The sequence below is a fragment of the Malaya genurostris genome, chromosome 1 (assembly GCF_030247185.1).
Source record: "Malaya genurostris strain Urasoe2022 chromosome 1, Malgen_1.1, whole genome shotgun sequence".
Classification (NCBI taxonomy): domain Eukaryota; kingdom Metazoa; phylum Arthropoda; class Insecta; order Diptera; family Culicidae; genus Malaya; species Malaya genurostris.
In genome coordinates, this window is record NC_080570.1 from 78,582,892 (window position 1) to 78,607,760 (window position 24,869).

Sequence of the window (24,869 nt, forward strand, 5' to 3'; positions counted from 1 at the left end):
AATTCTTTTTAATTTGCTTGTTCTTCATTTATTCATGACTTCTACTTATCTCATTCTACACTAGATTACACACATTTTTTCGTGATTGAATATTGAACTAATATATATCTACAAAATCCCTTTCTGTCTTGTTCTTCTCTCTCACATGAACTTGGCGGGTTTCATCACTTTTCTACTCTCATGATTTGGCACTAGAATGTATTCTACTTAATTTTTTACTGAAATGCATATGCTTTAGAAAATAATTTAACAGGTTGATGGCTTCTCAATATTAGAAAACATTCAATTGCTAAAAATCGTAACAAACACTATAGTAATCGTACATTAACTTTCATACGTTGGTAGGATCCCGAGGTATTGGAGTGTTTCTGAGACGACAATTCCTGGAAATAGAGTAATGTGTTAAAAAAATTTATGTTAGTTGTTATTTTTCTGTATTTGATTGGAAAAAAATAGGGAGGGCTGTTGTACCAATAGTCATCTCATTGGTAGAGTCACCATATTATTTTACCGAATATTCGAATTTCAATCAACGAACTGTGATAAAATTGGAAACTTAGACTTTCGAAACCGGGAAATACCGCAGAAAAAAAGTTAGAAAATTGTACCTTACAGCTGTTATAGCGACACGAAAACTCCAAGCGAATAAACCTATTTTCAGCTTACCCTTGAATTCAATCTATTGAACAGAGACAGCAGATTTCAAACACAGCAATGCTTTTCGTGTATGAGGTGACTAATGGAGCTGATATGAATGTGGAGTAATTATTACCAGTTTTCGTTTGTTGTTTTTCAAAACTGACAATTTTGTTTTCGTAACAACACAAATGGTGGCCAAAACAACTAACAATCTAACACATGGATCAATAAGTCCCGAGACTAAAGCAGAGATGGCGCTCGTAGTAAACCAGTAACCACGTCTTTCTACAGTACTAACCTTTGCTTGAAACGGGTCAAAATTTTAAGTCGATCCGACCAGAAACAGCTGAGTTATCGAGCTTGGAGTGAAGTCGTTTTGTTGTTTGTTAAAAAAATTGAAAAAAACCGAGTTTCGTGTTTTGATAAAACATTGTTTTTTAATGGGTAAAAAGGTTAAAACACCGTGCAAGCGAAACAATGGATTGAAAAATGTTATCCGGACTCTTGTCCATCAAAAGCAACGATTTATCGGTGGTTCGCCGAGTTTAAACGTGGTCGTACCGACACAAAGGACGCGGAACGCTCGGGTAGACCTGTGGAAGCCGTTACACAGGAAAATGTTAGTGAAGTGACAAAAATTATAATGAAAGATCGTAAAGTGAAGCTCCGTGAGATTGCTGAGATGACACAGATATCATATGGAAGTGTATTTACTATCCTTCATGAAAAATTGAGCATGAAAAAGTTTTTTTCCAAGTGGGTGCCGCGATTGCTTTCGATGGAACAAAAACAGCAACGAGTCACTCTGCCAAAAGTTGATGAAAACAATGGCGAAATTGAACGAATTGGGCTTTGATCTGCTTCCCCACCATCCATACTCGCCAGATTTAGCCCACAGTGACTACCGGCTCTTTGCTGATCTTAAAAAAAATGCTCCAGGGAAAAAAGATTTGGCTCAAATGAGGAGGTCATCGCTGAAACTGAAGCTTATTTTGAAGCGAAAGATAAATTTTTTTATAAACATGGTATTGAAAAATTGGAAAAACGTTGGAACCCTTGTATCATCCTAAAAGGTGATTATGTTGATGAATAAAAAAAAATTTTGCAAAAAAAATGTTGTTTCCATTGTTAGTCTCGGGACTTATTGATCCATGTGTTATGAGTTGTTGGTTGCTAACCATTCATTTGACCTGTCCTATACAAAGTCTGTTGAAAGAGACGGTCTATTTCCAGAGAAAAAGTATCCTGAGTTTGCTTTGTCCCAATTTTATATTTAAAATCAACAATTTTGTATAGGAATACTCGCCTTGTTTATCAATAAATAGTACCACCTCGACCTCGAGGTGAATACAAAGTAGAAACTAGTTTTAATTCACCTAGTGGTGTTATGATGACTTTCTCATAATACTTATGTTTTCATTAATATTACTAAAGCATTCTGCGAAAAAATTCTTTTCAATTTTTAACATTTTTGACCCAAGTTGATGAGAATTCTTCGTTTGTTCTAAATGACGGTTTAAAATTTTAAGGACATCTCACCCTGTTGTTCCGCAACCGGAAGACTGATTCAAACAAAAATTGAAAGCAGTCCCTTTTATATGTTGTAGAATCGACTAAGTAAGTTTGTAAAATCGACTCAGCTGTCTAAGTTTGTAAAATCGACTCAGCTGTCTCTGAGAAATAAAGAGAATTCCGTTTTTGATTTTTTGACTACTATTTCCGGTACTTCAGAAACCGTGAGCTGGGAAACGGTATAGCGGAAACCGGTTCGTTTGGTCAGCAACTAGCATAACCTTCAAATTGAAACAATTTTGAGCCAAATTCAGACAAATTTTTACATTTTGCCTTTCTCATATAGGAAGGTTAAGCAATCACTTGAAAATCGACTAGTAACAATTGGCCCGATTTCCTCAAACTTGGGTTCAAGTGAAAGGTCTCGTGGTCCCATACGAAATTCCTGAATAAGTATGGGTAAAGTGTGTATACAATTCTATACCGTCACTGAAAGCAGTGTAACAAAAACCGTAAAAAAATCGAAACTGGTTCCCGGTTTCGGAATTAGTGGTCATATATTCCTAAATGGATCTCACTCACTTTTCTTAGCGATGTTTTGACCGATTCCAACAAAATTTAATTCAAATGAAAGGTATCTTGGTCTTATATAATATTCCTGAACTTCATACGGGTCTGACTTCCGGTTCTGGAATTATATGGTAAAGTGTGTGCAACAAAAAATAGCAGTGCACAAAAAACGTATAACAATAATCTTAATTGGCCTCAGAACTTCTCCAATCGGTAGCCATTATCAGTAGGAAGCCAAACAAACCTATTCCGGCTTGTACGTCATGTTCATTGTTGGCCAGCGAACCGACTTCGATTATATCCGGTTCTGGGGTTCCGGTGCCGGAAGTATCTACAATAGTAGAACATACTTGGTTATCGAAGAGAAACATTCGGAAAAGAATACTACAGAATGATATAAGAGAATATGATTGATATGAGAAAGGCATCATTACACCACTAGGTGGATTAAAACAGGTTTTTTGCATTATCGCTCTATATGACAGGTTGCATAATCCACATTAACATATAGAAACCTATAATACTTTTCATTTTAATCTGAGTTTGCGAAGATCGATCTAGCCGTTTCTGAGAAATCAGAGTGATTTCCTGTTTGGATCAGACGAGCGCTTTTCCGGTACTTTCGAAACCGGGGAATCCGGTATACCCGAAATCAATGTATTTAGGCATAAGCTAATCAGACCTGTCTAATTGAAGTAGGGTAACAGAGGTATTTTGGCCACCTAACAAACTTTATGAATTTAACCGATGTTAAGTTATCCATGTTGCATCAATTAGAAGCTAATCACATTAAATTACATATTGTAAAAGGGTTTTTCAAAGATATTACAACATTTGGTGGACATTTTTACAAAGTGGGCCAAAATAAAATCAATCCTATAGTGTGCCAAAATATCTCTGTTACCCTATTATATGGCTGCTTAAATGTATTCGGCTCGAATTTCTTCGTGTCATGTATAAAAGCACACTTCTGAAAATGAAATTTTTATACTTATAAGCCTGTAATTCCGGAGAGTTATATAGGATCTTAAGACCTTTCATTTGAGCTTGTGAAAATTGGATGATCGGTCTCTGAGAAAATCGAGGTCACTTTTTAGTTTATTTTGCACATTCTATCTCGTAACTATACGTATAGGGCCTTTAATTAGAATCTGAGTTGAAGAAAATCGGTTAAGCGGTCTCTGAGAAAATCGAGTGCACATTTACCCCTTTATTCCCGAACCGGCCTTATATTTGAAAAATACATAAAAACTCAAGAACTGTTCGGGCCACAATTCAAAAGTCGGTTTTCAAAGTGATTGGATAACCATTATATATGAGAACGGTAAAAATCATGTCAAATTTACATTTTTCAATATGAGATCGGGAAGAGAAAACATAATCGTATTGGAATATTGGTAGCATAAATATTTATCGTTGAAGTTGACTGTTGTTTTCTTGAAATTTTCCATTGACTTGAATTGTAACAGCTCCATTGTTTCTGATACTTACTTTACTTTACTTGAATAGTGCCCACCCCGTTTCCGGATCGAACAAATTGTTGGTATCCAGGATGCTCGATCTTGAGCCGCTGTTTATTTGTCGCTCTGTACTCCCATTGTACGCACATCTTCCTGGATTGCACACACTCAGTGAGTGTGAGGTCTGCTCCGTAGTCGACCCACTCCTTCTCTGCTGAGCATCACGTAGGCCATTCTCACTTCTGGCATTCATGTCCAGCCCACTGTTATCTACCGTGTCTTATAAGCCTTTCAATATCCACATGTTTGTATACTTGGTACAGCCCGTGATTCATGCATCTGCGCCATTCTTCATTATCTTCTTTACCGCCGAACATTGAGCGCAGGACTCTTCTCTCAAAGACACAAAGTATATAATTGCCTCACATTGATGCAACTGCGTATTTTGGTTCTTAATACATGGTTGAATGTTCTATCGTTTCTCACCTAATGTGGTAAGGAGCTACAGTTAGAGGGGTTCATCTTTCTTCCAGAAGTTAATAAATCCTTACCGTATTGATCTTAAAAGGTTTCAGTAGATAGTTTGGTTTCCTTTATGGAGTACCGAATTTATGTTTGCTTTACTTTTTATAGAGGTCCAGTTAGTTCAGATAACGATTGTTCGAGTACCCCGGGGATTAGCCAATTCACCAGCTCATACGAAATTCTAACAGAGCAGAGAGTTTCACCCAAAACGTTGCAAATAAACGAAGAGACGAAATCGTTCACTGTGTCAAAGCTTCGCTTAGAATAGTAAGGGCCAGGAGTGGGATCACTGCCGAATATGTTCGCTTGTTATTTTTCTCAATAAAGATCACTACTGATCTGATCTTTTTAAAAAGGGGATAGGGTCAAAGGAAAAAACATGTAGAAAGTGTGTGCAAAATTTAAAAAAAAATGATTAAGTATATTTCGAATGACTATGGACTTTCAAAACCTGCTTTCGAGAAAAACGCGTTTTTACATTTTTTTTATAAATATAAAAAATAGGTATAGAATTCGCTCAAACTTTAGAAAAATTTCCGGGGCCCGGAGGGCCGAATGTTATATACCATTCGATTCAGCTCGACGAACTGAGCAAATGTCCGAGTGTGTGTGTGTTTGTATGTGTGTGTGTATGTGTATGTGTGTGTGTGTGTGTTTGTGTCTGTATGTGGGTTGTCAGCAATAAGGTTGAGATCTCAGAAATGGCTGGACCGATTTTGATCAAACTAGTCGCAAATGAAAGGTCTCCCCGTCACCCTGAAAGCTATTGAATGGTTTTGAGATAGGATGTTTACTTTTTGAGTTATACAAAGTTTTATGTCAAATTTTTCAAAAAATGACCATGAAAACGGAATATGGTTTTAGACATAGATTCCGCAAGGTAATAGCTATCCAACAAGCCATGAATTGTTAGAATCCATTCATTTTTAACGGAGATATCGATATTTTTGTGTAAGTGACTTTTTGCCTTATTCCAGTAGTAAGAGTTTTGAGCGCTGAATGACAAAGTAATGTTTGGGAGCAACGTGGAACACGATTTTTTATACAATTGTTTCGAAGTACCAAAAAGACTGTGTACAGCATACTTTTTCGTGAAATTTTACTTCGGACCGATTTTAGCATGGTTCGTTTTTGGCAACATAATTGTTCGAATATGACGCATGTAAATCAGATGATGGCAGCATTTTCGAGTTGAAAGCAATTCCATAATTATATTGATTTAAACTACTTACAGCAATATATACTGGAAGAACATAATACCCATATACCATTCGAATCAGTTCGTCGAGATCAGCAAATGCGTGTGTGACAAATACTTTTACTCAATTTTCTCGGAGATGACTCAACCGTGTTCTACAAACTCAGATTCCTGAGTTTCCAAGGTTCCTGAATTACGTTTGGATCCGACTTCTGGTTCCGGAACTACAAGATGATATGTGAAACGAAATTAAAATAGTGTTACTAATTTTTCTCGTGGATGGCTAAACCGATCTAAGGTTGAAATGAAAGGTCTTAAGATCCTATTAAACATCTTGCTATTTAGTCAGATCCAACTTTCGGCTTAGGGGATGCAGGATGATTAGTATAAAAATGTCCATTTCACATAAATTTATCACATTTATCGGCTTTGTAGATTTGGATAGTCGATAACCAAATAAACTTATTTCAGTTTTATTGGTATTCAGTTTTCGATTCGAAAGGTATTTAAAAATACGATTTTTCAAAGATGTCTACACTGATTTTTAAACATTTTGAATCAAATGTAAACTATAGAGCGGTGGATTTAACTGACTTCGGCTACACCGATTTTAGAATTCCGGTTCCAGTATCGAATCGTTTCTCAAAGCTCAATCGTTTTCTCAAAAACCTATTTTATTCCACCTAGTGGTGTAATGATTCCTTTCTTATATTACACATTACATCATAAAAAAAATCGTGAAATTCGCAAAAACAACTGTTTATTGAATAGAAATAGGATAATTTGTTCGGATCTAATCTCACAAACTCTATAAAACCTGCTTACCCTGTAGTTCCAGAATCGAAAGTAGTATCCACAACAAATTAAAGAATTCCGTATGAAACTGTAAGACTTTTCTTTTGAACCTATAAGTTTGTGAAAATCGATTTGGCCATCTCCAAGAAAAGTAAGTGAGATCCTTTTTGCAGTTTTTAATCACTATTTTCAATTCTTCCGAAACCGGATTTAGACAAACGGAATAGCTGAAGTTGGTTCGCTTGCTACCAACAAATATGACCTACAAATTGGAACAGTTTTGAACGTAGTTAAACCTATACTTACTTACTATCTCATGCTCTATTTCGATTAAACCAATTAAACGAAATCTAATAAACGAAAGGAACCTGCGTTTCTGTTACTTCTGCATATATAAGGCAAGCTAAACAAGCTATTATTATTATTATTATTATTATTATGATTATTATAATTATTATTATAATTATTATAATTATTATAACTATTATTATAATTATTATTATTATTATTATTTTTATTATTATTATTATTATTATTATTTATCAGCCAGTTTTATGGGATTTGTTCCTGTTTTTAACCATCGTTCGTGGAAAAATACTAATAAAATTGGTAATTTTCCGTTTATCACGCTTTAGTTCCGGAACCGGAACTCGGATCTAGATAAAATGTTCCACATATTTAGGATATTATAAGACCTTTCATTTGAATCTTAGTTTGCGAAAATCGGTTGAGTTGTTCCAGAGATAATTGAGTGTAAACTTTTTCTCAAATTTTCACATATTACCATATAACTCCGGAACCGGAAGTAACATTCAAACGAAATTCAATAGCAAGCTATGGGACCATAACACCTTTTATTTGAAACTTAGTTTGTGAAAATCGGTTCAGCCATCTCTGAAAAAAGTGAGTGCATATTTTTTTCACTATCATCCTATATCTCCGGAACCGGAAGTCGGATCGGAATGAAATTCAATAGCAGGCTATGGGACTATGAGACCTTTTATTTGAATCTTTGTTTGTGAAAATCGGTTCAGCCATCTCTGAGAAAAGTGAGTGCATATTTTTGTAACATACACACGGACACACACACACACACACACACACGGACACATACACACAGACATTTGCTCAGTTCGTCGAGCTGAGTCGAATGATATATGACATTCGGCCCTCCGGGCCTCGGTTAAAAAGTCGATTTTCACAGTGATTGCATAGCCTTTCTATATGAGAAAGGCAAAAAAGGTCAAATCGAATTTCAAAAACAAAAATTCAAATGATCCTTACAAAATTAATGAATTTTATCCGATACTGGAATTACAGGGTGATATTCATACCGATATACAAGATGGCAATCCAAAAAAGCTTCAAAGTTGGACTCAAAACTATTGCAATTTATTCGTCATATTCACCCTTATTCTGAATAACGACGTATTGATTTTTCGATCGTATTACATTTGTATTCCCAATAACGCTAGCCAAATCAAAAGTAGCTCGGATTCGACCGAACCACATTCGATCGAAAAATCAATACGTCGTTATTCAGAATAAGGGTGATTTATGGCCATACGAATCATTTTATTTATTTATTTATTATTAAATTTATTCATCTGACAATAAAATGGTCTTAATGAATTGGTTTAGTCAAGTCATAAAATTGTAGATCGCTGTACTTTCTGCACGAATTTGTGTGATGGTTCATCAAATTCAAAAAGGTGTTCAACGGTGCCAAATGTCCTCAAGCATGATGTTATCGGTTCGTAATACCCGAACGTCGTTCGATGAAATCTCGGCTGAAATAAACTGGAAGAGCGCAGTGATCGTTGTGAAGCACGAAAATCGAGTTGAGACAAAATCTTCGGTGAGTCGATATCCCCGTTGATCAGTTTTGCCACGAAAGTAGTTTGCTGAATTTTTCTGCGTCGTTCCAATGAGTCGAGTCCGATCAGTCGACAGCGATCGTGGTATGGTGGAAGATCAAGCGGGTTCTGCCAGGGAAGGTTTCTTAGAGCAAGACGAACAAATCGTTTCTGAACGCGCTCAATCCGTAAGTTCCATGTAAGTTGATAAGGACTCCAAATTACGCTAGCATTTTCCAGTATTGGACGAACCAAAGAGCAATATAACGCCTTCAAACAATACGGATCTTTGAAGTCCCGCCCGATCTTTGCAATAAAACCTAGTTGCCTGGTCGCTTTTGAAATTACAGATGAACGATGCAGATTGAAGGTAAGTTTGGCATCTAACAAAACACCAAGGTCATTAACATGGTCAACTCTCTGGAGCGTTTGTCCATCAATTGCATAGTCGAATCGAATTGGGTTCAGTATTCGGTGAAACGTTATGACCTAGCATTTTGAAATGCTGACAATCAACCAGTTTCTACGACACCAGGCGACAAATGTATCTAGAAGTTTTTGAAGCCGGATGCAGTCGTCAATAGAGCGAACTTCAAGATATAATTTCAAATCATCGGCATATACTAATCTGCAGCCAACTCCGAGCACCGAAACAGCATCGTTGAAGAACAGCAAAAACAAAAGTGGACCCATATTGCTGCCTTGAGGAACTCCTGATAAATTTGAGAACGAAGATGATACACAAGAGCCGAGCTTAATTCGCAGGACTCTACCACATAAGTAAGAGCGTAGCCAGTCAGTAAACTTTTGTGTGGCGCCCAGCCGCAACATCTTGCACAAGAGTATTCGGTGGTCAATTCGGTCGAAAGCTGCTTTCAGATCAGTGTATACTGCATCAATTTGTACTTTATTCTCCAAACTCGAAAAACAACTGGAAGTGAAATCTAAGAGATTCGTGCTGACTGAACGACCTGGCATAAATCCATGCTGATCAGTAGAGATGTAATTTTTAGTACGAAAAAGTACCTTAGTGCTCACAATTATTTCGAACAGTTTAGATGCAGCTGATAAATTGGTTATGCCTCGATAATTTCTAACATTTGTACGATCACCGCTCTTGTATACAGGAAACATGAAAGACTGCTTCCAAGTCATCGGAAAAATACCTTGCTCAAATGATTTGTTAAATATAGTGCACAAAGGATCGGCTAAAGCAGAAGCGCAATGACTGTACACCGCTGCAGGTATGCCATCTGGTCCGGCAGAGAACGATCGTTTCAACGTCTTCGCTGCGGCAACAATCATATCGGGAGTAACCAAAAATGTGTCAATGTGCACTAAATTCTCAGGAACATCCACCGCGGCGGTCTCCGCATCGATACCGGAGGCTGTTTTTTCTGCAAACACCGAAGCAAAGAACTTTGCAAACAGATCACATGACTCCAAGGATGACCTGGATTCAACACCATCGAGATTCTGCTTTAGAATCCCAAAGCAGATTTACTGCGACTTAGCAATAGTGGTCCATATTACGAAGAAAACTTCAGTGATCCAATTACATACAATGGAAATGACAATACCTTATGATAAAAAAAGAACCGGAATTTTCATTTTAAAATTCCCGCGCTTGTCAAATCGGTAAGCTTTTATTCTCTCAACGTTGGCAACACTTTTAAACACATTCTGTCAAATTTTGACGCATATCGTACGAGTAGTTTTTGTTTGGCGTCTATACAAAGAAGTTGAAAAATTTTTGTGTGGCGATTTTTATAATGGATGAAAATTAAGAACAACGTGCGTGCATCAAATTTTGTGTAGAAATTGGATTTAGGTGTTCCGAAACGTTGAAAATGTTAGAAAAGGCCTTTGGTGAATCGTGTCTAGGAAAAACACAGGCATACGAGTCGCTTCTCGGCTGGTGCCAAAAAAGTTGAATTTCACGATAATGCGCCGGCTCACACAGCGTTGGTTGTGTCGCGTTTTGAGACCATAGAGACCATAAAAGAGATTTCGCTGCGTGAACTAAAGCCATACCTTCGGCGGCCTATAAAACTTGTATGGAAAATTGGATCAAGCGTTGGCATGCATGTATTGCCGCAGGAGGAGAGTACTTTGAAGGCGATAATAAAGAAATTTATGAAAAATTGAAATTTTGCGTTTTGCCTTTCTCATATAAAAAGGCTATGCAATCACTGTGAAAATCGACTTTTTTACCGAGGCCCGGAGGGCCGAATGTCATATACCATTCGACTCAGCTCGACGAACTGAGCAAATGTCTGTGTGTGTATGTGTCCGTGTGTGTGTGTATGTAACAAAAATATGCACTCACTTTTCTCAGAGATAGCTGAACCGATTTTCACAAACAAAGATTCAAATAAAAGGTCTCATAGTCCCATAGCCTGCCATTGAATTTCATTCTGATCCGACTTCCGGTTCCGGAGATATAGGATGATATGTACCAAAAAAGTGAAAAAATATGCACTCACCTTTTTCAGAGATGGCTGAACCGATTTTCACAAACTAAGTTTCAAATAAAAGGTATTATGGTCCCATAGCTTGCTATTGAATTTCGTTTGAATGTTACTTCCGGTTCCGGAGTTATATGGTAATATGTGAAAATTTGAGAAAAAGTTTACACTCAATTATCTCTGGAACAACTCAACCGATTTTCGCAAACTAAGATTCAAATGAAAGGTCTTATAATATCCTAAAAATTTGTGGAACATTTTATCTCGATCCGACTTTTGGTTCCGGAACTAAAGCGTGATAAGTGAAAAATTACCAATTTTATTAGTATTTTTCCACGAACGATGGTTAAAAACAGGTACAAATCCCATAAAACTGGCTGATAAATAATAATAATAATAATAATAATAATAATAATAATAATAATAATAATAATAATAATAATAATAATAATAATAATAATAATAATAATAATAATAATAATAATAATAATAATAATAATAATAATAATAATAATAAAAAAAAAAATAATAATAATAATATTAATAATAATAATAATAATAATAATAATAATCCTATTACATGTTTTATGCTGTTTAGCTTGCCTTATATATGCAGAAGTAACAGAAACGCAGGTTCGTTTCGTTTATTAGATTTCGTTTAATTGGTTTAATCGAAATAGAGCATGAGATAGTAAGTAAGTATAGGTTTAACTACGTTCAAAACTGTTCCAATTTGTAGGTCATATTTGTTGGTAGCAAGCGAACCAACTTCAGCTATTCCGTTTGTCTAAATCCGGTTTCGGAAGAATTGAAAATAATGATTAAAAACTGCAAAAAGGATCTGACTTACTTTTCTTGGAGATGGCCAAATCGATTTTCACAAACTTATAGGTTCAAAAGAAAAGTCTTACAGTTTCATACGGAATTCTTCAATTTGTTGTGGATACTACTTTCGGTTCAGGAACTACAGGGTAAACAGGTTTTATAGAGTTTGTGAGATTAGATCCGACCATTCAATAAACAGTTGTTTTTGCGAATTTCACGATTTTTTTTATGATGTAATGTGTAATATGAGAAAGGCATCATTACACCACTAGGTGGATTAAAATAGGTTTTTAATAAAATTCCGGTTCTTTTTTGATCATGAGGTACTAGTTCGTTCAATCCGTTTTTACCCAATTATATTCAATAAAATCGATTTATATTATCAAGAAAGCCCTAAAAAGTGGATTACAAATAGATTCAATGACCGCCGAAATCATGTTATACCATTTATGATTTATGTAAGCATTTAATTTGGGTTCGGTATTGTGTAGGTATGTTATTATTTACCTTATAGAACCCGTAGTTTCACATCCACTGTAGTTTGAGTCTCTGCTCGACGAGGAATTAAGCATTGAGACACTTCTGTTATTGTATGGTCGAAGTTTTCGAGATTCGGTACTGAAACTAAGTAGCCCATCCGATCCAGACAGAGTTGCAGTAGATGATACTGTTGACTTTCCAGGTACTGTATCTGTCCCTGTGGTGGTAGTATCTAATGCTATTGACGAAGAAGATGAAGTTAGATTAGCTGCTGTGCTACTACTCGCAAAAGATGATCGCCGCCGTGGATTGTATGTGGTATAGTACACAGGTGACGTAGTATCGTAGTATATATTTCTCAACAAGGATTTGCTTGTCGGAATATTGTAGTTGGGTTTGTCTAAGGAGTCATTATTAGATATATTCAACTTCCGTGATGCGTTAGGCACAGAAAGATGATAATGATGGTAATGGTCATGATGAGGGTGGTCATTATTGACGAGCAACGATTTGGGATAGCCGTCGTTTGAATCAGCATACTTTTTCTTGGAGATACTTGGAGTTCTGATGAGTGAAAGATAGTAGTCGTAATTGTTTTTTGTATGATCACCACTAGATGAAGCGCGCAAAATTGAGGACGACGACGACTTACCATACTCTTTCAACCTAGGGCCAGAGAACCCAGCTATTGGAAGGGATAGATCACGGTGGTATTCCTTTGAAGTACCCGGTGCAACTATAGTGCTACATCTATGTGGCTTTTTGTCATTGAATCGAGTGTAGAAACTCTTCCGACGTATCCTTTCAATAACGCTTCCAGAATCGTTATCTACCGGAGAGATAGAATTCATATAGGTTAGTCTGGATCGTCGTGAAGCAAAAGGTGAAGCGCTACGCTTGTTGTTTTGCTCATCAGAACAAACTGACCAATTGTCAGAATACAGCTCGTGTTCTTCAGATGGAGACATGAAAGTACTGGAAGAATTGCAATCGTCGAATGGACTACTTCTAGACCCAGAAGAGTAATTTGTGATACTGTCATAAGATGGGGTAAGCATATTTATGTTCACTGTATTGTTGTTACTGTAGCTGGTGCTGTTGTTGTTGTTGTTGTTTTTATTGTTGTTATTGTTATTAGTTGTAATAGTGCTCGTGCCAATGGTGTTACCTTGAAAGTTCTGCACTTCTACAGGTAGTGGAGGAGGGTAACTGTAATTATTATTATTGCCTTGAACATTGCCACCATCAGGAAGCTTGCGAAAATTTAGTGTCAAAGTTTGGCGATTGCACTTGACGCGTTCTTTCTCGTTTTGTAGAAGATGTTCTGCGTCAGAGGATGTCGAGGAATGCCTCTTTTGAATGTCTTTACTAGGATCTTCTTTCTTACAATCTGGGCAGCTATATTTAACAGATGTTTGTGTCTGTAAATCGTTGGTTTGTTGTTTTCGTACCAAGCTACTAGACTTACACTGTTGTTCAGTTACAGTAAGCATAGTGTCACTTCTTGCTCCTCTGTAGGGTCTTCTTATTTTGCTAACAAAGCCTCCCGATTTTGGTCTTTCCTTTATCTGGTCCTCTTCTTGAATTGTTTCGATATTTTCATTCGCAGAAATTGTTTCAAGTACCGGTACATCCATCGTGTTGATATGACTAGATGACTTTGTATTGAAAATTTTGTTATTTTTTGGATCTTTTTCAATTTTTTTAAAAAAGCCTAGTACCTTACTGACTCCACATTTGTTGAATGTTTCTGGTATTTCTTCGACACTGACAGCGCGCTTAAGAAGGTTTGATTCTGTTAGTTCTGGTGTTCGCGGTACGGACATGTCTCTCAGATTCCTTATGACTTTATCGATCCTAGATTTCCGGGTATTCTCAACGACGAGCGTGTTATCCGAGATAGTTGCGGCATTCGAGACACTACGACTTTTCTTTTTTTCTTTTTTCGTTGTAGCGGCGCAAGAGTTATCATCTGTTGATTCATTTCCGGCAGCTACATTGGTATCTGCAACAAATTTCTTCTCCTTCATCATTTTGCTTGTTTCTCTAAATTTTTCAAATTTTTGTCCAATACTAGCTAGAAAACTCTGCTTAACTTTTTTTTCAGGTGAATTTGATTTTTCCTTCTCGATCATCTCGGGAGTTTCAACTTGTTCTTGTTCTCTAATGTCACCTGAGCCATCTGGTACTACAGAGACTGCATCTATGGTTTTGTTATCATAAGAATAATTTTTCGCAACAATCGGTTTTTTGATAACGCGTATAACCTTGCGGACTTTCTTAGTAGTTTCAGGAACTGTTGTTCCATCTGTATTTATTGTCGAGACAACGGTTTTCGATAACGAAGGGGATTTTTCTTTTTCTAAATCGATTTCACTGGGAGATTTGTCAACTAAAACAGATTTTTCTTGTGACTTTCCTGTGTCTTTTTTTTCTGTGATTGATGATGAAACAGAGTTTCCGTCGAAGCTTTTAAAATTTTTCGTTTCCTTAGGCGGAGTCAGCTTAGAACTAGGGAAGCTCTTGGGTCTGTTGGATTTGTGTGTTGATGCTGAAATATTTGATTCCGGTTTCTGTAAATTAATGTTACTCTTCGTATTTGAACTTGAGTTTGACAATGACTGTTCTTTTGATGTTGGATGATGTGAAATTAGCATGTCGGGATCTTTGGAGGGATATGACTTTGGTCTAACTAATTTTGATTCTTTTCTAACTACTTTTAGCATGTCGTCTGAATCTTTCGTATTTTCAATGCTTTCTGCAATCGGAGCTGTTATAGGTGAACTATTTGTAGTCGGTTTAACTACTTTTTTAATTTTTTTAACGGAAACTACAATCGGGTTCCCATCAGCGTCCAATTTTGGTTTTACTTTGAGTTTTTTTGTTTTCACAGGTTTTGCAGCAACAATTGGTTCTGTCAGAGGTTCATGATTATTATTATCATTGAAACAATTTTGTTGAGATAGTTCCGTTACTGATCTACTACATTCTAAACAGTTTTTAGCTGAGCTTTGTTCTGGGGTTGTCCGACGATCTGTTTCTTGATCTTTATCACCTACATTTGAATATTGGGTTTTGTGTTGTTCAATTTCAGATGATTGCTTTTGCGAAATACTGTTTAGATCATCCGGTACTTCGTCAGAAAACGAATTTGATTTATTGTCTAAGGCTGCATTATATTCTCGTGGTCTAGATACACTTCGACGCAATTGAGATTCGAACCCATCAAAACGTTTGGAAGCATTTGCTCTATCACATGGAATTTTTTGATTATATGAAGCACACTCTGTACTGAGATCTTTGTATTTTTCCATAAAATAACTTAGGCGGTCGCTTTGATTACTATGGGTTGTATCGAAATGGTCAACGGTTCTCTCTTGACTTTTCCCTCGTATTTCTCTTAAGATTTTCTGCGTCTCTTTTTCATTTCTAAACCGTTCTTGCTCACTCGATTCTTTTGGATGATCAAAAAAGTCTGGACGAAGGAATCTGGAAATTCGTTTTCCAGTCCGCTGACTTGCATTGCCTGATGACGAATATATCGGAGGGGGTGAAATACAACCCGTTGGTGGTCTTCTTGTGATATCGTTTGTGGGATATTTGAATAATTTTTTATCATTGTCTAGTAAGTTTGCTTTTTCAAACTTAGTATTGCTAGAATTAGATGAATATGGTGTATACTGCTCATAAGAACGAGTTGATTCATGATTCACATACGAAGAAACAGTGGAAGGTATTTTAAAATCATTGTTGTTATTTTGTTGCATAAATGGTATTTGAGATGCCAGTTCTGTTGAGTTTCCAACCATCGTACATGCATTTAACTTGGACAACCAATCATTGTTTTCGAAAAGATCATTTGTGGGGGTGACACTATTTCTGGAGCGGTTTGCTGTGCTACTAACACTTCTTGTGTATATTCGAGAATCCATTGCATTATGATTGTTAACATTATTTGCATTTTGCATAGACAAAGTTCTGGAAAGTTTTTTGGCTTGTTGAGGGGGAAGCTGTGCAAGTAGTTGTTCTTGTACTCGTTGCGACAAAGCCGGAGTGATATTAGATAATGCTTCTAGATCTTTCTTCGATAATCGTAATTGTGATAAATCCAAATCTCTTAGATCTAGCAACTCCTCGCGATGCTCATTAACTGTGCCTCCCATATTATGCTCGTTTTTACTACCATTACCACAATTTGGTAAGCTTGCGTCATCTCTATCAATGCTACTGTTTCGATGTGAAGATTTTGATACAAATTGGTTATTATTGTTAATGCTGGAACTGTTCATATACGCTCCTCTGCGAACTACATTAGTGTTATTATTTTCCTTGTTTTGTAACCTATATTTAGCACCTGTAAAAAAACCAGGAAGAGAAAAAAATAAACAATATAACCGGACCAGAGAGACTTTGTTTTTTAAGCAATGGACAATGTGATTGAATACAAAGACTAGGTACGTTTAATTAGTAAAGATTATAGATGCAATTCATTTTGTTGGCTAGATTATTATTGTTTCATTTTAATTGCAAACATTACTACTCTGTTATTCAAATTTATAACTATGTAAATGAATTGTACTATTAATCAAAGCAAACAAGCCAAAATATTTTATTTTTTTTTAAAGGATACTTACCGAAACTGATGCCTTTATTTAAAACATATCACACATATAACTTATAACTATAACTTAAATACTCACCTATTACGTCTATTAACGCCTCGGGAAATTACTATTGAAATCACTAGAACGATGGATTACACTATCGAGTATAAATGGCACTAAATTCTGACATGAAATTCATCAACGTGAGAAAAACGGCTGAATGTGGGTATGTACGATTGTTTGTAGTGAAATTGATAGTAAATTTAATATTTAGACATCTCAACGTCACCGAAGGGTTATTTAAGTGAATAATATTTTTTTTTAATGTATTGTTGAACACCAATAAATTTGCTTATTTTATTAAAGGATTAGCTATGCATGTTTCTGTTTTATATAGACAATTCCAAATTTTTTATTTTTGAGTGCGATGGAAGCCGTTACACCGGAAAATGTGAGTGAAGTGACAAAAATTATAATGAAAGATCGTAAAGTGAAGCTCCGTGAGATTGCTGAGATGACACAGATATCATATGGAAGTGTATTTACTATCCTTCATGAAAAATTGAGCATGAAAAAGGTTTTTTCCAAGTGGGTGCCGCGATTGCTTTCGATGGAACAAAAACAGCAACGAGTCGATGATTCAGAAAGCAGTTTATCGCTATTCACTCTCAACAAAAAAGATTTCTTGCGTCGTTACGTGACCATGGACGAAACATGGATACATCACTACACTACAGAGTCGAAGCGGCAGTCATCTGAGTGGCGCACAGCTGGCAAAGTCTGGCACCCTGCCACAAGTCGATGAAAACAATGGCGAAATTGAATGAATTGGGCTTTGGTCTGCCTCCCCACCCCCATACTCGCCAGATTTAGCCCCCAGTGACTACTGGCTCTTTGCTGATCTTAAAAAAATGCTCCAGGGAAAAATATTTGGCTCAAATGAGGAGGTCATCGCTGAAACTGAAGTTTATTTTGAAGCGAAAGATAAATTTTTTTATAAACATGGTATTGAAAAATTGGAAAATCGTTGGAACCATTGTATCACCCTAAAAGGTGATTATGTTGAAGAAAAAAAAATTTGCAAAAAAAATGTTGTTTCCATTGTTAGTCTCGGTACTTATTGATCCATGTGTTAAGTACGAAATTTACAAAGCAAATCTGATAACTATTTGAACTTGTAGGCCTGGCTATTTGATGACCGCAAACACTTTTTACGATTATGACCGTCTCCGTGTTCCGGTTCTGGATTAGATTGTCAAAAAGTCCATCGGAGCTTACATCGATTTCTTATGAAATGTTAATGAGAAAGGTTTTTTAACTGAGTGCCACTCGTATTCCAAACCTAACAACTTATCAGCATGCACCAAATGACATTTTACTCTTTAGATATTTCTTCATGGTCTGTACTACAACCAAAAATATTCATTGTTATATTTAGACCCAAGTTAAAAGATTGTTTCCTTTTTCGCACTGTCGCATTATACGAAGGCCTAAAATTTCAAACACTCATCACTCTGTAATTACGGAGCCGGAAGTCAGATCTTGACCGAATTTATCAATTCTAAAAAGGACCGTTAGAAATTTATATGATTCAAAGTTTGGAAAAATCGGTCGTGTCGTTGCAGATAATAGTAACTTAGTTCATTTTCGAGTTTTTGACCATTATTTGCGGTACTTCCGGAACCGGATTTCGAGATCCGGTATAGCCGAAGTCGATTCATATGATCAGTAATTTACATTACCTATAAACTCTAGCAGTTTTGAGTCCAGTTTAGCATTTTTTTCCCTCTTTTGCATCGTCGCACTATACGACGACTTGAAATTTAAACACATTAAATTCAGCAATTCTTTAAAGGACCGTATGTCGTTTCATTTGATTCTAAGTTTTGCGATAATCGTTTGAGCGGTCACGAAGAAAAGTAATTAGTTCTATTTTGAAGATTTTGGCCACTATTTCCGGCATTTCCGGCCACTATTTCTGGTACTTCCTGTAAACTAAAATATTTATTTTCTATTTTTGAAAAAATAGATCATCTTCACATATTTTTCTATGAAGGCAAACTTTTGAATTTGCAGCATCACCCTGTGATTCTGGAACCGGGCGTAAGATTCATACCACATTCAAAACCAAGTTATGGGACAATAGTACCTTTCATTTGAGCCTAATTTTGTTAAAATCGGCTCAGTCACTTCGGAGATAAATGAGTGCCTATTTTGTGCTATTTTTCGCACATTTTTTATTGTATTGTCAGATCCATACTAAATTTAAAAGATTTCTATGGGCCAATAGTACATTTCATTTGAGTCTATGTTTGTGAAAAACGGTTCAGCCAGCTCAGAGAAAATTAAGTGCATATTTTTCTCTTTCTCTAACCCACATACATACATACACACGTATACACACATGTACACACACATACATTTTGCGTACTCGACGAACTGTGTCGAATGGTATATGACACTCGGCTCTCCGTGTCTCGGTTCAAAAGTCGGATTTCACATTGATTGCATAGTCTTTCTCTATGAGAAAGGCAAAAAGATAAAAACAATCAAAAGTGCGAAAAAGTTTACCTTTTTACTTATTTCTCGATCGAAATGTTTCATTGTAGAGTAAAGTGTTATAATATGTCCCCCTTAAGAAAACATTGAGATATTTCTAAATGTACTGAGATTTTTTCTTCGAGAATGTAGGTTTTTCTTTGCAATCCCTTTCAGGAACATAATTTTCAATGATTCCGGTAGAAGTGATGAGAATTGAATGATACAAACAGATATTCCAAGAAGACCCCATTCTCAGTTTTTTCGCTTGCCATAGCCATAATGCTCCAGCAACCGTATAATATGCCTCATAACAAATCAGAGGTATCCCCACAACAATGATACAATTTGCCCCTTGAAATGTCGATAAAGAAGATATTCTTTGCATCAGAAATCAATTAATTACAATTGAAAAACAACATTTTTTATCCTCCCAACGCTACATTTCGTTTAAATGATCGTTATAAATCTTTAAAACAATATTTGAACTCGAAGCATACCTTTAAATCAAAGGTGGGGCATAACGCCCGTTGAGTGATTGTTATGAGAAAATTCGAAGAAAAACCTTACATCGAATAGCTGCCTAATGGTATTTTTAATTTTTTCATATTTTCCAGCAAACGACCACTGCCAAACTTGCACAGCAGAAAGATCTAACGTAAAGATAGTGTTAGTGATAAAACTTTTGTTTATGAAAGCCTTGAATGGTTTAAAATAGAAGGGGGCGTTTTGGCCAGCAAAAAAGAAAACAAAATTGCAGGTACTTCCGGAACCGGTATAATCGATATCTGTTCGTGTGGCCATCAACTAACATAACCTACAAATTCTACTCAGAAGATTCAGAACCATAAGACCTTTCATTTGAACATAAATTTGTGAATATCGATCAAGCTATCTCTGAGAGAAGAGAATAAGCTCTATTCTAGTTCTTGTCGCTTGTCTCGGTGATTTGTTAATGGATTTGCCTCATTTAATTGATTCGAGTTCCAATATTGTACGCTTGAAATTTTTTTTAAATTTTTCAGCCAGTCGTGAGCATATTGAAATCTCCATTTATTTACGAACAAAACAGTGGCGCACAAATGGATTCAGTATAAAGTTGTGTTATGATTAAGGCTCGTATATTTTTCTTGACGAAAAACAGTTCATTTGGCATAAAAGTCAAGAAAATACAGTACATCGATTTTGAAAAACAGTACATTTTGCAGTACGCATTTTTACTAAAAATAGTAAATAAACAACAAAAGCCAATAAATTTGATTAGTATCTAACGAGAAAAGGAGATTGGAAAAATAACGTGCGAATACAATTATGAAATGAATTCCGCGAAAAAGTTACCGCATAGATGGGACTCGAACCCGTAACTAGCTACAATACGAGAAAATCGTTTCGTCAATTAAGGCCAATCGACATTTTCTAGATACCAAGTTATTCAACTGTGTGTCACTCGTATTCCAAAACAGAATATGAAACTGGTTTGATTTTTGTTTTCTAACGATTGGTTTCCATGAAAGAGCCGCCGTATTCGAAAAATAAACAGAATAATTTTTTTATGGAGTTTAATATATGTACTTTTATCTGTAAATAGTATAATTTTGAAATATTGTTTAAACAATACGTGGAAACTAATTTGCATGTGAAACTCACGAAGAAACATCTTAATTGAATAGAATAACCGAGCATTTTCAGCTCGAGCACTACGCCGTTCAATTGTAGTCATATCTCTATAACAACCCCTCTGCCAGCTGTTTTTGCTCTCAATTAATCTGTTTCTTTGTGTGCTTCACACGTAGGCTAGTTTAATTGAAAAAAAGATTTCCCCGAATAGGAGATAGCTACGGGTTCGAGTGCCGTCTCTGTGATAGCTTTTGCTCGATTAAGCTCGATAAAACCTAAAAAATGCACGAAATAATCATCAAACATGTTTTGAAAAGCGGATACTACTGATAATGATTTTGATTTAGTTATTGTGACGCGCTTTGAGCAAGAATGAATAAGAAAAAAATTGTTGTATGCAGTCTACATTCCCATTACATTACAATTTGTTGTTTGGATGTATTTACATTCGCTACGTGTTGTATTGCTGATGTTTTGTATAGCCGCAAATCGAAATGAAATGCGCTAGACTTAATATTCTGTATTTATTTTTCAATGTGAAAAATACAGTACATTTCAGTAGAAAAATGCAGAACATTCTAAAACACAGTACATTTTAAAACACAGTACATTTGAGGGTAAAAAGCAGTACGAAGTATTTGGGTCGAAAATACAGTACAATACTGTAAAATACAGTACGGATACGAGCGTTAGTTATGATGACAATCATAGATTTAATTAAAGGTGGCTGAACACAATGAACTATCTCTCAGCATAAAGCCTTAGACCCTATTATTTAACCGAACAATAGTCGTGTAACCTAATTGAATAGTTAGAATTCGATTTAGCCTCATAAAGCATAATATTTTGATCTAATCTTGCTTCCAAGAATCTCATAGAAGAAATCCAGACTAAGTGTAACATAAACTAGCAATGCAATACAAATAGTTTCCGGCTGCTCGGGCACCCATGGAAGTTGACCATAAATGTCAACTTCCCTTTCTGAGCAGACCAGATAGCCGTGTAGTGTCGGGAGCGGTTTCCCAACCGGCTAAGAATAACGGTCTACGGTCCATCTGTACCGGTGGTATAATAGCTTGTTCGCACTATACCGGGACGGGACCGTCCGGGACTATCTGGGACGTTTTTTCCTCATCGGCGATGACTGAGCTGCCGGCGTGTGTATGTATTGGAATCCCGGATCCGGATGGATTTTATCATTTGGTTGTCACCGATATTCCTCGTCGAGTTTTTTTCCAGCGCCGACGGTGCGAAAAATGCGTCATCGCCGATGAGGAAAAAAACGTCCCGGATAGTCCCTGACGGTCCCGTCCCGGTCATCCCGGTATAGTGCGAACAGGCTATAAGTCCACCAAACAGGTAAGCCGTGTGGCATCCGGCGGAATTATTTTCTACCAAAAATTGATTCGCTGGTTTCCTATTCCATGTCATAAAGGGCCACACAAATAGGAACTCTCAAGGTGTATTCCGTGCCGATGACTGAATGGCTGCAGGACGTTAAACAATGCAGTCGTGAACGGAATATCTTGGGTTTTTCCCTTACTGTGTTAAGCGAAGTTCTGACACAGTGGACGATTTCATTATTCGTAACTCATGGGATTTAAATGATTAAAGCATTTGAAAAAATCCTTCCATGGTTTACTATAAGCGATTATAAGCCAATGTATTTGGTTTCTTCTAGTTATTGTACGATAAGTGCTGGCGATGGAGTGTTCATTACTGTAGTTGATAATGGTTAGAGTAGCACAAATCAAACTCCAGCATAAACGTTCAGCAACTATGAATCCATTCAGACTTTGTAAGGAGTAAAGCTTCTAGAGCTTTGATTCGAAAACCATATTTTCCAAGAGAAAATTCAACGTTGGAAACTTATTCAACATAGTCTTCGTTGCCCTGAACAAGAACGGTATGATTAATCCACGTGAAATACCTCGTGCATGCATACTTGCAAATAGTGCTCTAGATGTATCTCTAGTATCGGAACTCACAAGTCGGGATATTTGTGCTGTCGCAGTTGGTATGACTATTGATGGCATAGACAGGAAATATGTCTATTGTTTGGCATATTTGCCGTATAACCAAGCCAAAGCGATGACTTCAAAAGGGCAGTATGATAGCTGCAAACTTCAGAAAGGCAATATGATAGCTATTTACCACTTATAATCGTCAGTGACATCAATGCTCACCATATCATTTGGGGCAGCACAGATATAAATTCGAGAGGCTCTGATATGATGGAATTTGTAAGCAGTACAAACCTGCATATAGTCAAAGCATGAAATCGTCCAGCTTTTCCGAGATCTGGAAGAGAGGAGGTTTTGGAAGTAACTCTCTGCTCTGATAGAATTGCGCATGAGCTGGTGCATTGGCTCGTCTCCGATGAGCTCGAACTAGATTTTACAGGTACAATCCAACAATTGAAACCCCAAATGATTTGGAAACTCACTCATAGTTGCAGTATATGAAGAGGTCCGCTTCGGATCGTGCGAGCTACTAGAGGAACTCCTTGGTGAAATGCAGAACTTGCTAGACTAAGGAAACTATGCAGACGAGTTTGGAACCACCAACGCAGAGATGAATCGGAGGCAAACCTGCATATAGTCAAAGCATGAAATCGTCCAGCTTTTCCGAGATCTGGAAGAGAGGAGGTTTTGGAAGTAACTCTCTGCTCTGATAGAATTGCGCATGAGTTGGTGCATTGGCTCGTCTCCGATGAGCTCGAACTAGATTTTACAGGTACAATCCAACAATTGAAACCCCAAATGATTTGGAAACTCACTCATAGTTGCAGTATATGAAGAGGTCCGCTTCGGATCGTGCGAGCCACTAGAGGAACTCCTTGGTGAAATGCAGAACTTGCTAGACTAAGGAAACTATGCAGACGAGTTTGGAACCACCAACGCAGAGATGAATCGGAGGCATTCCTGTCGGCTCGAAGAGTTTACAAAAATGCTCTTCGATCGTCTGAGTGAAGTGGTTGGAAAAGTCTTTGCACAAATGTCTCTAGTATCAACAAGGCTAGCAGATTAAATAAGTTAGTTTCGAAATCTAATGACTTTTATGTCGGTTTCTTAAGAAGGGAGTACCTGTCTGATGAAGATGATGTATTTCACTATCTCTTTAACACTCACTTTCCAGGAGCCATCACCGACAGCTGTTCCTGAGACTTTTTCAGGTAGTTACGGTTTCTGGGCACATTTATTCCCTAAGGTGGTTGCGACACTTATCAGGAAGCGAAGAGTTTCAGACGTATCAGTCTTAGCTCATTTCTTCTTAAAACAGTGATAGTTGATCAATATATCAGGAATGTTACCAGCGTGGAAAGTCCATTACAACCCTATTACATGATGTTGTGTATAACATAGGAAAATCTTTCTCACAAAAGCAATCCTGCTTGATGTAGACATCAGAACTGATGAAGTTGATAATGCAATTAAATCCGAATGATACATGAACATTCAAAAAAAAAAAATATATATATATACATATATATATATATATATATATATATATATATATATATATATATATATATATATATATATATATATATATATATATATATATATATATATATATATATATATATATATATATATATAAATATATATATATATATATATATATATATATAAATATATATATATATATATATATATATATATATATATATATATATATATATATATATATATATATATATATATATATATATATATATATATATATATATATATATATATATATATATATATATATATATATATATATATATATATATA

General features: G+C 36.2%; 1 protein-coding gene across 5 annotated transcripts in view; it reads right to left on the minus strand.

Moving 5' to 3' along the window:
* The window catches only part of LOC131440552 (serine/threonine-protein kinase par-1), a 94,774-nt gene continuing 69,905 nt past the window's right edge, over nucleotides 1-24,869 (minus strand). For 2 of the 5 annotated variants that reach the window (XM_058611924.1, XM_058611925.1), the window contains exons 12-13: nucleotides 12,356-16,682; nucleotides 1-383 (exon numbers count right to left, since the gene is read on the minus strand). In XM_058611924.1, coding sequence (XP_058467907.1) covers nucleotides 332-383; nucleotides 12,356-16,682 — 4,379 coding nt within the window. In that variant the 3' untranslated portion in view covers nucleotides 1-331. The remainder of the gene's footprint in view (nucleotides 384-12,355; nucleotides 16,683-24,869) is intronic. The other 3 variants (XM_058611926.1, XM_058611927.1, XM_058611929.1) reach the window with 3 other exon arrangements.